General features: G+C 31.7%; 1 protein-coding gene and 1 pseudogene across 1 annotated transcript; one reads left to right on the plus strand and one right to left on the minus strand.

The window, feature by feature from the left end:
- Window positions 1-582: 582 nt before the first annotated feature.
- On the minus strand, window positions 583-2,223 carry LOC130965875 (ethylene-responsive transcription factor ERF114-like; annotated as a pseudogene).
- A 6,801-nt stretch (window positions 2,224-9,024) lies between these two features.
- LOC130969628 (homogentisate 1,2-dioxygenase) lies at window positions 9,025-15,416 on the plus strand. Its single transcript, XM_057895448.1, has 9 exons — window positions 9,025-9,440; window positions 9,996-10,226; window positions 11,303-11,382; window positions 12,126-12,293; window positions 12,401-12,576; window positions 12,696-12,765; window positions 12,916-13,070; window positions 13,509-13,592; window positions 14,885-15,416. The coding sequence occupies exons 1-9, from the start codon at window positions 9,253-9,255 to the stop codon at window positions 15,092-15,094; spliced, it is 1,362 nt and encodes a 453-aa protein (XP_057751431.1). The 5' UTR covers window positions 9,025-9,252; the 3' UTR covers window positions 15,095-15,416.
- The last annotated feature ends 961 nt before the right edge of the window (window positions 15,417-16,377 follow it).

Raw genomic sequence — 16,377 nt, forward strand, 5'->3', positions numbered from 1 at the left:
AACTTCAGAGCCATTAAGACTTCAAAAACTAACTCCATTGTAGTAACCACAAGTAACTCGAATATTTCTTTCTTTAAAAAATTATAAAGTGATTTGTTTTTATTTTAAATTTTAAATACCTGAATAATAATAATATGGATAGAGGTAAATACTAAATCGGTACCCAAAAAATTTTGACGCTGACAAAATGGTACTTGATCTTTGTTATTGACAAAATGATTCTCGAAAGATTTTAAAATTTGACAAAAGCGACCAACCGTCAATTGAGTTATCTGGAGTTAAGATTTTAAGATGACATGTCAGTTAACAATTATAATAATTACAAAATTTACTCATTTTTAATTTTTATAATTTTAAAAACATTTTTATAATTTTAAAAACATCCCCAATTTCAATTTTTTGAAAACCCTAATCCCTTTTTTTCTGAAACTCTCATCTCTTCCCCTTCCTCATCACCATCCACCAATTTTCTTCTTCTTTTGTAATTAAATCCTCTTCATTTTCATTCGTTGCTACCTCTACCTTCCTCTTTCTTCTTACTCTTCTAACCAAAGTTGCTTCTCTGATACTCAACCCCCTTTTTCATTTTTTTTTCTCATATGCCATTAACTCCTCCAAAAGCTTCTCCACCTCGTAGCTCTTCTTCTCCTCTTAATGTTGTTGATCACCACTTGACCCACCTGCCACCTCCGATGCCAAACTAAAACCAGACCCATACTTAGAATTATCATCAACACAACTCACAAATGGATTTGCATTAATGGCACCACCAACACCAACAACTCCTCCATGATTTAGATCGTAACCAAACTCCAAATTGAGGTTCAGAGTCCTTGTCTGGTTATTCATGTTGTTGTTGTTGTTGTTGGCATCACCATATTGATACAGAGGAAGATGATTATTCGATCTTCGAATGGGAGGAGGAGGAAGGTTTGGAATAATGTTGCGAGATTGTTGAATGGAATGTTCGTCATCCTAGTTGGGGAAGTTCACTTTAGCTTTCTTTTTGCAAATCTTACGAGCTTCTCTGTCACAGGCCATGGAGGCTTTTTTTGGTGGTGTTGAAGGTTCCAAGCCAAATGCGAACACCTTTCCTTGGATCGCGAATCTCCGCCATCCATTTCTCCTCTTCACACACCTTCCCAATCGCAAACTAAACCATTGTCTCAAGAACAGGATCTTCCATGCGAGCCTCCACAGCATATCTCACCCCCTCTGCCGCTACCACCACCACCACAACTACAACTACAACCAGAGCCTCGTTAACCACTACCTGATTCCCAAAAATGGCATCGTTGAGAGGAAAAAGAAGAAAAAAATTTAGGATTTTAGAAAATGATGATGATTTAGAAAAAGAGACGAGAGTTTTAGGGAAAAAAAAGAGGATTAGGATTTTTAAAAAAATTGAAATTGGACTTTTTTTAAATTATAAAAATTAAAAGTAGGTCAATATGATAATTGTTAACTGAGACATCACCCTAAACCTTAACTTCAGGTAAAACAATTGGCAGTTTGTCATTTTTGTCAAATTTTAAAATTTTTCGGGAGATCATTTTATCAATAATAAAGATCAGGTACCATGTGTCAGAATCTTTCGAGTACCAATTTGGTATTTACCTCATATGAATATTATCTAAAGTACGTTCTCGTTGTTACCACAATTAAATTCGTTCTTGAAGTCTTAATGGCTCTAAAATTATTTGGATCAAACCCTGCAATATGAGCGACTTTTTGAACCGGACAAGGGGTTTGATATGAGCCGCACACTACAGAGCTTTCGCACACCACAGAGCTTTCCGATCTTGTCTCTTCCTATTTGATTTTCCATTCTATCTCTAGTGCTAATATTGCCTTACATGTCGTGCCTAACATAAAAAAGAAATTCTTTTAGTAACTTGGGCTCTTGACCGAGCCAATCAATGACAGTGCTCTCGACCTCGGTTGCCGCTAGAGAAGAGAGCGTCGAATCCAACGACATTAAATCTAGTGCTGAGCATCTCATCCATTAAGCCAGCAATGCTACCACTTGATGGGAATAATGAAAAGAATTAAGGACTCCGCCAGTGTCATTTCGGGGATTATATATTGTTTCATGCCATGAAGGATGGTTTCAATGGACTCATAGCTAACAGGAACATGAGATGGAAACTGTTTTTCAAGATATTTGGGTTTAACTTGACTTAGAACAATATAATTTCTAATGTTATCATCAAGGGTGGGCATGGTTTGGATTTTTAAAAATCCAAACTGCATCCACTTTAGAATTAGTTATGGTTCATGAAACCAAACTGGATCCGAATTAAAAAGGGAAATCGATTCTAAACCGGTTTAAAAAAATAAAAATCGATTTCAAATCAATTTTAATATTCAAATCCGATTTTATATACAAACGGGTTTTAAATCTGATTTTTTTAATATCCAAATTTAAAATCTGATCTTTTTTTTTTGGAAATCACCAGATTTTTTTACCTCAACCATATCTTTTAACCAAAAATTCAATTTTTAGAAATCCAATTTTTAAACCAGATTTTTTAACCAAAATATATTTTTGTCATTTTAAGACAAATCTTTGAATGAAAATATAAAACCAAATGTGAATAGTGGTAAAAAAAAATTAACAAATAAAATTAACAAATAAAATTACTTTAAAAATTACAGAACAAAATGAGGAAACACCCAAAATTGAAGTCATCTGTGATCCAACAATAACAAGTAGCCAAAATAAAGAAACACCCAAAATAAATTATATTTTTGTCATTTTAAGACAAATCTTTGAATGAAAGTATAAAACCAAATGTGAATAGTGGTAAAAAAAATTAACAAATAAAATTACTTTAAAAATTACAGAACAAAATGAGGAAACACCCAAAATTAAAGTCATCTGTTATCCAACAATAACAAGTAGCCAAAATAAAGAAACACCCAAAATAAATGACCTGAACTTTTTGCTACGCCTACATGAAATGGCAAGCATTTAAAGCATTTAAAATAACTTACAGAACAAAAGCTGCAGAAGCATAACTCTGAAGAGGAGTTGAATTTTAACAGGGTTGAAGTTTAAAAGTTAAATCATACTCTATTATCTACCACAATGATGCAATAAGCCAACACTTAGATAAACAGATTGGGTGTTAATATTGCAATTCACATCAAAAACAGATTCAGTGTCAATATCCTAACTCACAACTAACTTCATTATATTATAATTTGCAAATACTAGCTCACTTTCTCATGACATTATCTTTAATAAATTCAAAATAAATCCACCCAACAACATATTTGGAACCAAAATTAGCATGATGAATGAACAGGAACCACAACCATGCAATAAGCCAACACTAGATAAACAGATTGGGTGTTAATATTGCAATTCACATCAAAAACAGATTCAGTATCAATATCCTAACTTACAACTAACTTCATTATATTATAATTTGCAAATACTAGCTCACTTTCTCATGACATTATCTTGAATAAATTCAAAATAAATTCACCCAACAACATATTTAGAACCAAAATTAGCATGATGAATGAACAGGAACAACAGTTAGTCAAACTAAGGGAACACCAAAAGTATTTCTAGCACCCTGATCTTCTGTATTCTTAAATGAAATGCAAGGGTTTAAATGAGTGTTCATAGATATGATAAAATGGTCCAAATGATCATAAAAGTTTACAATATAATATCAACCAATGTTAACAGCAGATAAGAGAAAATTCTTCTATTTCTTGCACCATTCCTACCTCAATATTCAACATACACACATGAAATCACTCATGTCAAATTGCCATCAATAACAGAACAAACTACCAAGCATTCATCATGAAACGCAAAAAACTTAACAGCAAGTAAGATTCTCAATAGCAGGCCAATAACACCATACACAAATAATATGAATGAATGCATTCATCAAATAACCAATCTAAAATTAGTGTTTCCTTCTTCAGAAAGAAACTTAATTGAGCTGAAAGAAGAAGCCTTTTTGCCAATTATGTAGAAAATACTAACACCGTTTAATCTTTAGCAATTAGCACAATGAAATGAGTACAGAGTAACAGCTGAATCAGTGACGAGATGCTGAAGAACTGAATCGAGTAACAGTCTAACAGAGACGTGCATTATACCTGAACGCCGGAAGCGATGGAGCTGGAGGCGAGCAGCGCTAAAATCGACGGCGACGAGAGGTAGAAGACGACGACGACAAGGCGATGGCAGAGCTCGCAGCCGCAGAGTGGCGGACAGAGGAACTCGCAGCTTCAAGCTCCGAGAGAGGAAGGGGACGCACCGTGGGAGATGAGGAAGGGGACGCACCGTCGCAGCTTCAAGCTTCCTGCTCCGGTGCCGGATGCGGCAGAAACAACAAACGCCGGCAGCGGAGACGCACGTTGAAGAAGGAAGAGGGCGAGATCAAGAAGGCATAGAGCGAGTCTGAAATTAGGGTGTTTTTTTTAATTTTGGATTTTAATTTGTATCTGGATCCGGATCCAGATTTAAAATTGTTTAAATGGTTTGGATTAAAAAACCAAACTATAACGACAGTTGTTTGTTTTTTTCTCTGATCTCTCAGTCTGCAATCCAAGCTACCCCAGGACTGAACCTCCATCATGAGAGGTGCTACGTTGGCGGTGGACATTCACGATCACATGAACCTCATAGAGAGGAGCATGGGTTTAGGAATGCGAAGAAGGTGAGAAAAGGTGAAGGTGGACAGAGCTTTTCGGGAGAGGTTTCACTCGTTCCTAGAGAAGAAGAATGGATGATCGAGGGGGAAGAGAGAAGCCAGCAAGGAGGTCAAGCTAAGAAGTTATTTTGTTATGCCGTAAAAGGAGGAAAGACACCGGTCAGGGTGGAGGAAGGGAATGAGCTCTCGCTGTCTGAAGATGAGGAAGTCGAAATAGAAGTAATGGAGGAAGAGAGGAACAGAGACAAACCAACGGAGAAGAAGCAGGGCCCAAAGATTCGGGTAGAGGGAAACTTGTTTAAATGCAAAATAGAAACGAGGTTGTTTAGTCATATCTGCAGCGTGACAACTTATACTAATTCAGCATTTAATTCACTAATTCAGTATTAAAAGGATTCAGGGATTAATATAGTATCTCGAATTAAATTTTGGAAATAATTTTAAAAATAATAAAAACTGTGAATTAAAAGACCATTTTAAAAATTTAGCCAAAAAAATTTAAGTATCCAAATATTAATTTTTATTTTCAATAATATCATTTTTAGAAATACAATGTCTACAAATGATATTACTTGACATATAATATTTTAATATTTAATTTACAAAATTTAATATTTTAGAATTTTGTATAATATTTTTGAAAATAAATAATTTTTTCATTGAATCTAAAATTTTTAGTCATATTATATAATATATTAAAATTATTTTTATTTATTTAAATTAAAAAATTAATGACTAAATTTAATAAATACATAAAAAATTTATATATAAATATATTTTAAGATAAATTTACTATAATCAATTTTAGATAAAAATGTTTATTTATTTTTTTTAAATATTCCTAATATTAAATTTTTTAAAAATTAAATATAAATCTAATTAAATATTATTACTTTTCTACTTTGATTTTTTTTAATTTACAAAAATATCTCTAATAATAAATTTACAAAAATTTCTTTAATAATAAATATGTTTAATTAAATTAACATTATCATAATAAAATGTATTAAAAATATCCTTAATAACAAACATCACAATAAAATTAACACAAAATACTTATCTAATTTCTAAAAATCACATAATCCATAATTCGTCTTATAATTGAATTTATACAAAACAAATCTCAACATTTTTAAATACATGTACTAAAAATTTAAAAACGACAATCTAATACAATCCATAAAAATTAAAAAATAACAAGATTTAAATCAATTTTTTTAAAAATGGCAAAAAAATTTCAGTTAAAATTAAAACATCATGTCAATTAGATTATTGTCCTTTACTATAATAAGGACAACCTTTATTTTATCAATGCCCAAATAAGAAACATTCCTCAACAGTATCATTAGCTTCATTCTGCGCTCAACTCCTTCTTTCTCATGCTTAAAACAAGAAACCATATCAATTAGAACAGTTGTGTATTCTTGATAAGCATCTTTCATTTTTCTAATTGATTTTGATATTATGTGAAGCACTTCCTCACTTTTTCTCTCTCTCTCTTATCCCTTTCTCTAGTAGACGAAGCACTAGGAGCAGTAGAAATACCAGGAGCAACAAGAATACCAGGAGTTGGAGGCTCCTAAAATATAATAAACACTTCATAAAAGATTATCTATTTATGTACACAACAATATGGTCAACAATAAATAAATTTATGTATATGAACTAGAGTCAATTACTTACGTACTTGAGAATCAGTTTCATATTAAATTTTAGTCTTTTCCAAATTTACTTGAATGTTTTCATTCACTTGCTGATCACTCAAGTTTGCTTTGCGCCCAGCCTTCATAGTAGCAACTGCTTGAGTTATATTTTTTGCATTATCTCCTTGAGTTCTATCCCTACCAAATGCTATTTCCAACTCTTCAAAATATGAAAATGATCTATTATAGAGGCCATTAGCATTAAGATGGGACTGGAATTAAAAGAAAAATAAGTAGGCAGTAAATATTAAAAAATTAAGATAAAAAACTTGTATTAAAAAAGTTGTTTAGAATTTACATTCTTTCTTTCATTTAAAATTTGTCGCTCCACTACAATTATTTTATCTTTGTCGTTCTAACCAAATCCACTTTCAACAGTGTCCATCATCTTAACTATTGTAAAATAGTATCTTTTTAGCAATTTCACCTTGATTCAAAGTGTGGATTAGTCTAAACATATAACATAACAATTTAGAGTTATTACTACTAAGATAAATAATATGAAAGCTTATAATATGGAAGCTTTCTCCGCATCCGCAACTCTTTTTCCCTTTGCCAAAACTATCAATTATCAAGTGAAGTGATATAACGAATAATGCAAATGCATAAAATACAAAAGAGATTTTTTTTTTCATTTTGAACTAGATCCAACAGATTGCTTCAATGTGACCAACAATGAGATATGGTATAATATGGTAACTTAAATTTCAAAATATATAGCAAAATTTAGAATAATTAGGTGAAATTTGTAACACTTTATCACACAGAATTTTATACTTAAGTCGTAAAACATAGGTGGTGAGACATTACGACCTCTAAAATAAAAGACATACGTATATACATATGAAGGAAAATCATATGGAGGAGTCTTGAAGAAAATTTTAAGCAAAAATTGCAAAGTGAAAAAAGCGCATCGATCGAGTAAGCTCCTATTTCTCCACAAGAGCCTCTGGGAGGATCAAACATAAAACATATATGGAAAAGAATCTATATACATACACATAACATAATAACAAAATAAATAGCAATCCCAACATCACATGCAGCAAGAAACTCCAGATGTCTAGCGAGATACCTCTCGACCTGTATCTGAAAACAACAATATAGGTATAGAATGAGAACTGGGAGTTCTTAACATGGTAAAGGTGCCAACATACATAATATATAATATTTTGGAAAAGACAGAGACAATCCTAGAACTCTGGTACTCAGAATTTAAACTTAAGGAGTAAATTAAACCAGATATTAGGTAAACTATCTAAGGTTCTCAAGTCCTGAATCTAAATCTAACTCAACACTTCACCTTTGCCTCCTCCAACCCTTCGAAACACTGGTAGATCTACCCTCGTCACTCATTCGCCAGACAAGGGATCTCTCAGTTGCAAGTATAGTAGGTAGAACATATAGCATATAGTATATAACAAATAGGCAAACCCAAAGAATGCTCACTCAATCAAAACAAACAAATGCATACGATGTATGCATGCCCTATACCTGATGAGTCTTATCTGTCGGTTATATAGCCAAACCCCGACATGTCCGGTAGCTACTCCTGGACAGTCCCTTCATGTGCGCATCTCCAAGAGTCTTTGCATATAATTCTCAATCATTTAATTTTTATCTCATTGGGAGAATTTTCGGGGAGTTAAAATACTCTGCTACATCTTATAACTTAGGATCAAGAATATCGAGTCTCAATTTGGAGCGAGTGGTGACTAACCACTGCATCTACTCAGAAAAATTCGTATCTCAGATAAAAAAGAAGTGCGTAAGCCAAATAATCATTCAAATTTATTTATTCATCGTTCATTCATATATAACATTTTCGCACTCCCTCAAATAATCCACATTAACTCATTCATTAATCATATTTCATAAATATTTTATTATTCTCAACTAATCAACATCATTTTAGTTCTCATTCATATCATAATTAATATGTCGACCTTTTTTCAGTTAAAACTCCATCCTCTATAACCTTTTTATTTATGGGGTTGCAAAATACTGTAAACAGAATTTGTATTTCTGAAGTTGCTGCTGAACTGATTTTTTTATTGTTCTTCCATTGATATTTTTTTTATTTTTCTTTGTGAAATTTTTTGTTTTATTGTTTAACTGATCAAATTGTATAACAGAAACACATTCATTGCGAGAATCATGAATTGGGAAGGATGTGGTTTTGGTTTTTAGATCGGTGGTGGTAGTATCTAAAACAACAATAAAAAAATAAAGAATAACTGTAAAAAACACAGACAAACCCTTCTACAAAAATTGACATGATCGAGAATATCTTAAAACAAAAAAATTAAAAATTTTTAATTTATAATTATTTAATTAATTATACAAAATAATTTAATAATTGATTAAAAAAAATATCATATTATCAATATTTGGTGATTATTTCAATATTTTTTTTATTAAAAATGGGCTTTGACGAATTTAAAAATACGCTTATTAATTTTTAAAGTCTTTTAAAAATTATTTTACCAATAATAAAAATCAAATTCTATTTCATCAACATCAGAATATTTATAATATCGAATTGGAATTTATCTCTTTTCTTGGTTTGTTAGTTTATAGTTATCATTATCTCTAATGAGTATGGGATGTGACTTGTCAAATTTCATAACGTGATCATTTTATCTTCTGTCTATGAGGGACCCAGGTCACCGAAGTTCGAAACTTGCTTCTTTCTTATTTCTTTTTCGGTTCTTGTTTGTAATCACGAAGATTTTACATCTTGGCTCACTTGCTATGATCCTTAATAACTTGAACATCCTTCCTTTTCTCTGTGACTGCCATAGGCTATTTCTACTTATAAGCCTTTAAGTATACATACATATTAAATATATCAGTTTCCGTGAATCATGGAAGAACCCAAGGCCAGCGGCGACTTCCAGTACCTCTCCGGCTTCGGCAACCACTTGTCGTCGGAGGCCCTCGTCGGAGCTCTGCCGGCCGACCAGAATAGCCCCCTCATCTGCCCCTATGGTCTCTACGCTGAGCAAATCTCCGGCACCTCTTTCACCACCCCTCGCAGCCACAACCTCTTCAGGTTCATTAATTAATTAATACGCACTTCACATCTTTCAGTTTATTATCTTCTTCAATTCAAACACCCCCCTCCTTTATTTTTCGTTTTTCTTTTTTTTTTCTTCTAGTATACTGTCATACTGGTCTTCAAAATTAATTTTATGCATGAGTCAAATTGGTCCCACTTTTAACCGTAGTCCTTCAAATTAACAAAGGTACATCAACGTAGGTCCAATACGGCAAATTTTTCATCAGATTAAGTTGGAGACTAATTTGACTCATGCTTGAAATTTGAGAAATCAGATTGAACATTCGAGGCCTCTTCTGCTTGGATTTGGATCTTCTAAATTTTAAATTTTACTTTAAAAGAGTGTGAGATTTCATAATTTACTTTATGGGTGGAATAAAAAAAATATGAGAAAAAAATTATTCAAGAGTGAGAGATCAAATTTTATGTTCTAAAGTAAAAATTCAAAACTTAGAGGATCCAAATTCCTTTTCCGTTTAGCCATTTTGTTGACTTTCTTTGCTTGTTTTCCCAGTTTTAATTTATTTGTTTATTTTTGGGTTGATGTAGTTGGTTTTATCGGATCAAGCCTTCGGTGACTCACGAACCGTTCAAGGCTCGTGTTCCTTCTAACGAGAGACTTTTGAGCGAGTTCAGCCAATCCAACAGCACTACTAACCCAACTCAACTTCGATGGAAGCCTGTGGAAATTCCTGATTCGCCCACCGATTTCATTGATGGTTTGTTCACTGTTTGTGGTTCCGGCAGCTCCTTCATGCGCCATGGATATGCTATTCACATGTAATGCATCAAATTGATATCTTATGCTATTCGGCGGTGTTTTTTCTTTCTTTGTTTCATTTTGTCAGAAACAAAATCTTTGGAGACCCAGATTAGTGGTTTACTCTAAAACAAATTTGATGGATGTGATAAGTGGATATTGTGTATGCCAACTCACCGTTTGTGATTGGAGTTTTATGTCGATACCAACATTTTATCTTATTTTATGGAGTAAATAGCCATTTTGACACCTGATTTTGACAAAACAGTCATCAACATATAAATGTTTTTGATAAATGAACTCCCAATATCAGATGGCCTAGACGTCACGAGTAATGGGTTAATGATTAGCCCATTTTGTCAATCGGAGCTGATATTTGGGAGGTTTATTTTGTCAAAAACAAATGTTTGGATCTATTTGGTCAAAATTAGAATCTTTCAGGTATCAAAATGGTTATTTAGTCTATTTTATGACTTTCAAATAACATCACTTTATAACATGCACAAACCTTGCCGAAACTCAAATGTCAATACCCTTATGTTAATTTTCTCTGCCTTTCATTTAGTTTTCTGAATGTGGACCTACTGTCAGAACCAGATAACATGTTTAGAGGGTTCTCATTTATACTTGTTTCATTAAATGTTAGTGGAACGAGTAAACAAAATCATTTAGTTATTTCTTGTTAACATAATCAGTTACTGCTTTAGTTGAATAGTTAGTGTACTTTCTCTGTTCATAAACTCTTTCAACTTTGTTATATTCATTGAATTGGTATATGAAATTCTGTTTTGGTAAGAATGACTGAAGAGTAGTCAAGAAACTGGTTCTATGTTCAGTTTATGTATTGAGCCAAATGAGTTCTTAAGTGATGTGCTATTTTTCCTTTGTCGTTAGTTATGCTGCCATGGATTGTTGCCCTGAACAATTATCCTGCAATTTTTCCCCACTTATGTAATTTTATTGTAGCCTATGCAAAACATGAATAATGTTTGATATAGTAGATATTGGTGCGAGTTGTCATATTTGTGAATTATTCAAATTTTGAAGGTATTATTCACACTAATTATGTTGAGTGCAATATATATCTCATTTACAGGTACACTGCCAACAAATCCATGGACAAATGTGCCTTTTGCAATGCTGATGGAGACTTCTTAATTGTTCCCCAACAAGGAAGTAAGTGACAATTATCATGCTACTTCTGTTGTGATGATGTGCTTTCATTATCATGCTTTTAGAGCCATACGATTTCCTAGTTGATCAGCGCTTTAGAAACCTAGGATTGATCTTTCCCTTTCATACAACAGAAGAAACATTGTTCTCTGTACTCTTTTAAGTCTTCATACTTTAGTGCTAGGTTTAAATTGTTTAGATTTCGTTACTATGATTCTGGGCATTCTGGCCATGGCAGTATGAATATTTTTCTTTATTTCCAACATGAATTTGATTCTATTGTTGTGGCCCGTTGCAATCCTGATGCAGTTATGTTTTGGTCAAATTACATGAATCAGTATCATTCCATAATTGGGGGCTGCTGTAGTTGCAGTAGTAGTGCCCTGGTTGTGGACTGCAATTTGAATCTATAAAAGAAAATATCTAATTCAAGAGTAAATTTGGATGAAAAGTACTGCTCTTTAAAGGGATGGTGCAAATATCATCTATATAGTTCTTTATAATGTATATTATTCCTGAATTATTTCGTCTATATTGTCTTTATGACACTTTATGTAGAATCTTATTATTAGAAGGAACCAAAGTTCTCAGTGTCACCATATTCCTGAATTCATCAATATCTTATTTGGAGTCTTGGCTAAATAATATAGGTTCCATGACAGCTAGAGTATTCTTCAAAATAGTCCTTTATTAATGTCACTTCTTTTGTAGTATATGTTTCTAATGACCTTTGGCTGGTTTTGTAGGACTCGTGATCACTACTGAGTGCGGAAGATTAAAAGTTTCCCCCGGTGAAATCGCTATATTACCTCAAGGCTTTCGTTTCACTGTGAATCTGCCCGATGGCCCATCCCGTGGCTATGTAGGTGAAATTTTCGGTACTCATTTTCGACTTCCGGATCTGGGACCAATAGGTACATCATCTATTGTGCCATTAAGAAATTTAAGTTAACATATCAATTGCTCACAAATTCATAATACACAAAATTAAAAATTGATCTGCTGTTTTGTTTTTTTTTAGGTGCTAATGGTCTTGCATCTCCAAGGGATTTCCTTGTTCCTACAGCATGGTATGAAGATAAATTCAATCCTGGGTACACTATAGTGCAGAAGTTTGGTGGTGAACTATTTGTTGCAGTCCAGGATTTCTCTCCCTTCAATGTTGTTGCTTGGCATGGTAATTATGTTCCATATAAGGTGGGTTGCTCTTGTAGCAACATTGTTTCAAGAGAATGTTATCATTTCAATCTTCAACATGTTATTTCCAATTTTTTAGGGGTAATAATAATTTGGCAAATCTTGTTTTTGCTTTGTAGTATGATCTAAACAAATTCTGCCCTTACAATACTGTTCTGTTCGATCATAGTGATCCCTCAATAAACACTGGTACAATCTCTTTACCATTATTTTTCTTTTCCAAGTTTTAGACTTTCCCTTAAACCACTTGTCTCTTTTTCTTCTCTCTTTCCCCCCCCCCCCCCCCCCCCTTTTTTTCTTTCTTTTTTCTGTGTTCTGACAATTGTTTTGTATATGCAGTACTGACTGCACCAACGGATAAACCTGGGGTGGCATTGCTTGATTTTGTAATTTTCCCACCAAGATGGCTGGTTGCTGAGCACACCTTCCGTCCTCCATACTATCATCGCAATTGCATGAGTGAATTTATGGGCCTCGTTTATGGTGGCTATGAGGTAACTTAGATCTAATTTAACCTTAGAGAGCCGTTGGTTGATATCATAGAAACAACCACTTTTACTTAAAAAGAAGAGTAAATGGTCAGTCCCCATTCCCCAACCACGGAAAATGGGAGAAGCATTAATCGATACTCCATAGGCTGGGATACCAAAAGGACTAATATGTTTCATCTTTTTTAGTATTTAGAACTGCACGTTAATTTATTTTGGTTAGGGATTGAATTTTCCCTAAAAAAAGACGAGTTAAGTGTTTAGTCTAAAATAATCTATTTTCATACATTTCTGTATTTTTTTTAAATTATTAGAATATTAAAAAATCTGTTTCTTTTTTTTTTCCCCCAGCATTCTGAATCACTGTGCTTTACATCTGGTGATCATGAGGCAAAATTTTGTCTTTGTCTGTGACTAATACATTATACGAATTTGTTTTTTAAGGCCAAGGTCGATGGATTTCTTCCAGGCGGTGCAAGTCTTCATAATTGCATGACTCCGCATGGTCCTGATACGAAGTCGTATGAGGTATATATATGTCGTTTTTCTTGTACTAAGATGCTAGATGTACTTATTATACATTGTCCTCATATTTATTTATTTATTGATTTATTTTGAGTATTGAATCTTTTAACAAGGTATAAGATCGAGTAGCATAAGTATGCCAACCATCTATCAATCTTTCTATCTTATCTATATAAAAGTTGATACCTATATTTTCTTGCAATTAGAGAATGACATCTCTTTTACTTATTCTATTATTGCCACATAAACTCTTTTGCAATTTTTACAGAATTTTAAATTTATTTTTCTTATTATCCTTTCTCATGACATTTACTAGCATTATCTCCTAATTAATAATGAATTTAATGCTATTTATTAAAATATTACTCTATTCTTATATATTTTGCATTATAGATCAAATAATCTATATATTATATTTTCATATAAATTTTTGAATTTTTAAGATAAAATCATAAATTGTGAAGTTAATTGGTATTCAATGATGTTAAGAGGAATTGTTGCAAAAATACTTAGATTTATCAAAACCAAATAGAAAAAAAATTGACTCTTTTTTTTTTTATATTTTATCAAAAATTATACTTAAACAAATACTTTAATATATATATAAACAAACATTATAGATTGGTAGAACTAGATTTTATTATACTACAGAATTTACTATGATATAATTCTTTATTTTAAGAGTTAAAATTACTACTTAAGCAAATACTTCAATATATATATAAAGTATAGATTGATCGAATTAGTTTTTATTATATTATTATCAGTGTAATATACTATAAAATTTATTACATTTGTTTTAAATAACTATATATATATATATATATATATATATATATATATATATATATTGTTTTATAACTAATTATAAAACTCAAAATTCCTCTATTATCATTTTAATTATCTAAAAAAATTTTACCAAAAATTTATAGTAGTAGTTTTTCATACATTTTGCGGACCTAAATCTAGTTGTTATGAACCCCAGCTCAACCCACCCGGTTGAAGTCGAAAACTCAAGTCGCCCAATCTGGTGTGACTCTTCCGGGCCATGTTAATTTTTTCTTTCTTCTTAGAAAGAACTTCGTATCTGTTTTTGCTTTTATCTCACCTCTTTGACATTCAACCAAACCCTTATCATTCAGTTTTGAACATCATAATGTGTTAATTGCTAATTATTTTTTGGCATCTAATGATATTATTTACATTTTAATATTTTACATTTTCATATATTTGATACCTATGATAACAACCAAAAGAGAAATGAATAATAATAACATGTATTGGTGCACTTACAGGCTACGATTGCACGTGGGAATGATGTAGGACCTTCAAAGATAACAGAAACAATGGCTTTTATGTTTGAATCGTGTTTGATACCCCGCATCACTCCATGGGCTCTACAATCACCATTCTTGGATCATGATTATTACCAGTGCTGGATTGGCCTCAGATCTCACTTTAATCCGAAATCTGAAGTCCCAAACCTGCAGAATAATGGAGAATAGGGGATTCAAAAGGTTGTTGGTGATCCATACAAAACACAGAAAGGAGGTTAGTGACAGAACAACACAGGCAGCCGAGGCTTGGGTCCAGTGGCATTATCAACTGCCTCAAAGAGTTGCACAAAGGTTCGAATCCAGAGTAAGCTCAGGAAGTTATAGAACACATGGTAATAATAGTGTGTGTATGTCTCTGTATACAAATAAATGCGATAATATATAGTATTGTGTTTCACTTACCTTTAGAAAAATAAATGTAAAAGCTTATAATAATGAAAAATGATCTACAACCAAGTGATTTATCCAAGTCTAATCAAGTAATTTTTTTGTCGTTTTCTTTTGTTATCGTCATTGTCATCACTGTTGCTGTAGCCGTCACCTCCTCCTCTTTCTTTCTTTTTCTTTTTATTTGAATTTTTTTCTTCTTTTTTTCGTTATTATTATCGTTAGAAAGTGAAACAAAAAAAAATTATAAAAAATTAAAATAAAAAAATAAATTAAAATTAAAATTAAAAAAAATAAAGAAGAAAAAGATGAAAAAGAATAAAAGATGAAGAGGAGAAAGAGAAAGAATTTTGAATTATGTAAAATTTATCAGAAAAATAAGGCTAAAATTTTTTAACAATAACATAGGTATCTTAGTTTTGACATCGAAACTTTAAACAAATTTCAGTGTTATTTTTTCTAGTAAGAATTCAATCTAATAAGAGTGAATTTACAATCATTCAACTAAATAAGATTACAATACATGTTATTCAAGTCTAATATGAGAAGTAATACTCCTAAAAGAAGATATAAAAGCAAAAGAAAAAAAAAAGAAGAATAAGAAGCAAAAAAAATACAGCAGTAACGAAAAGATTTATGTGTTTTGTAACAAAATTTCGATATTAAAATTATGAAATTTCGGTGCTATTTTTATTTATGGTAAGAATTTAATCGAATAAGTGTAAATAAAAAAATTTCTATGTCACGTTATAAAAATTTCGGTATTATTTTCTGATAAATTTTACATAACTCAAAACTCATTCTCCCTTTCTTTTTCTTCGCTACTATCATCATTTTTTTTTTAATTTGAGCTTTTCATAATTTTTTTTTGTTTTTTTCTCGTAACAAGAATAAAAACAAAAAAAGAGAAGAAAAAATCAAATAAAAAAAAAGAAGACATATATAATGCTGCAAAAATTACTAGGAAGAGGAAAAAAAAAAAGAAAAAATACAGTCATAAATAATAAAAGAACCATGATGACAAACAAATATGTGAAGAAGAAAAAAAAAGAAAAAATACAGCC

This window comes from Arachis stenosperma, chromosome 3, assembly GCF_014773155.1.
Source record: "Arachis stenosperma cultivar V10309 chromosome 3, arast.V10309.gnm1.PFL2, whole genome shotgun sequence".
Classification (NCBI taxonomy): domain Eukaryota; kingdom Viridiplantae; phylum Streptophyta; class Magnoliopsida; order Fabales; family Fabaceae; genus Arachis; species Arachis stenosperma.

Coding starts and splice junctions, on each gene's coding strand:
- LOC130969628 (XM_057895448.1), top strand. CDS start 9,253: ATGGAAGAACCCAAGGCCAGCGGCGACTTCCAGTACCTCTCCGGCTTC. Junction 10,227..11,302: donor CATGGATATGCTATTCACAT/GTAATGCATCAA, acceptor TCTCATTTACAG/GTACACTGCCAACAAATCCA. Junction 12,577..12,695: donor GTAATTATGTTCCATATAAG/GTGGGTTGCTCT, acceptor TTTGCTTTGTAG/TATGATCTAAACAAATTCTG.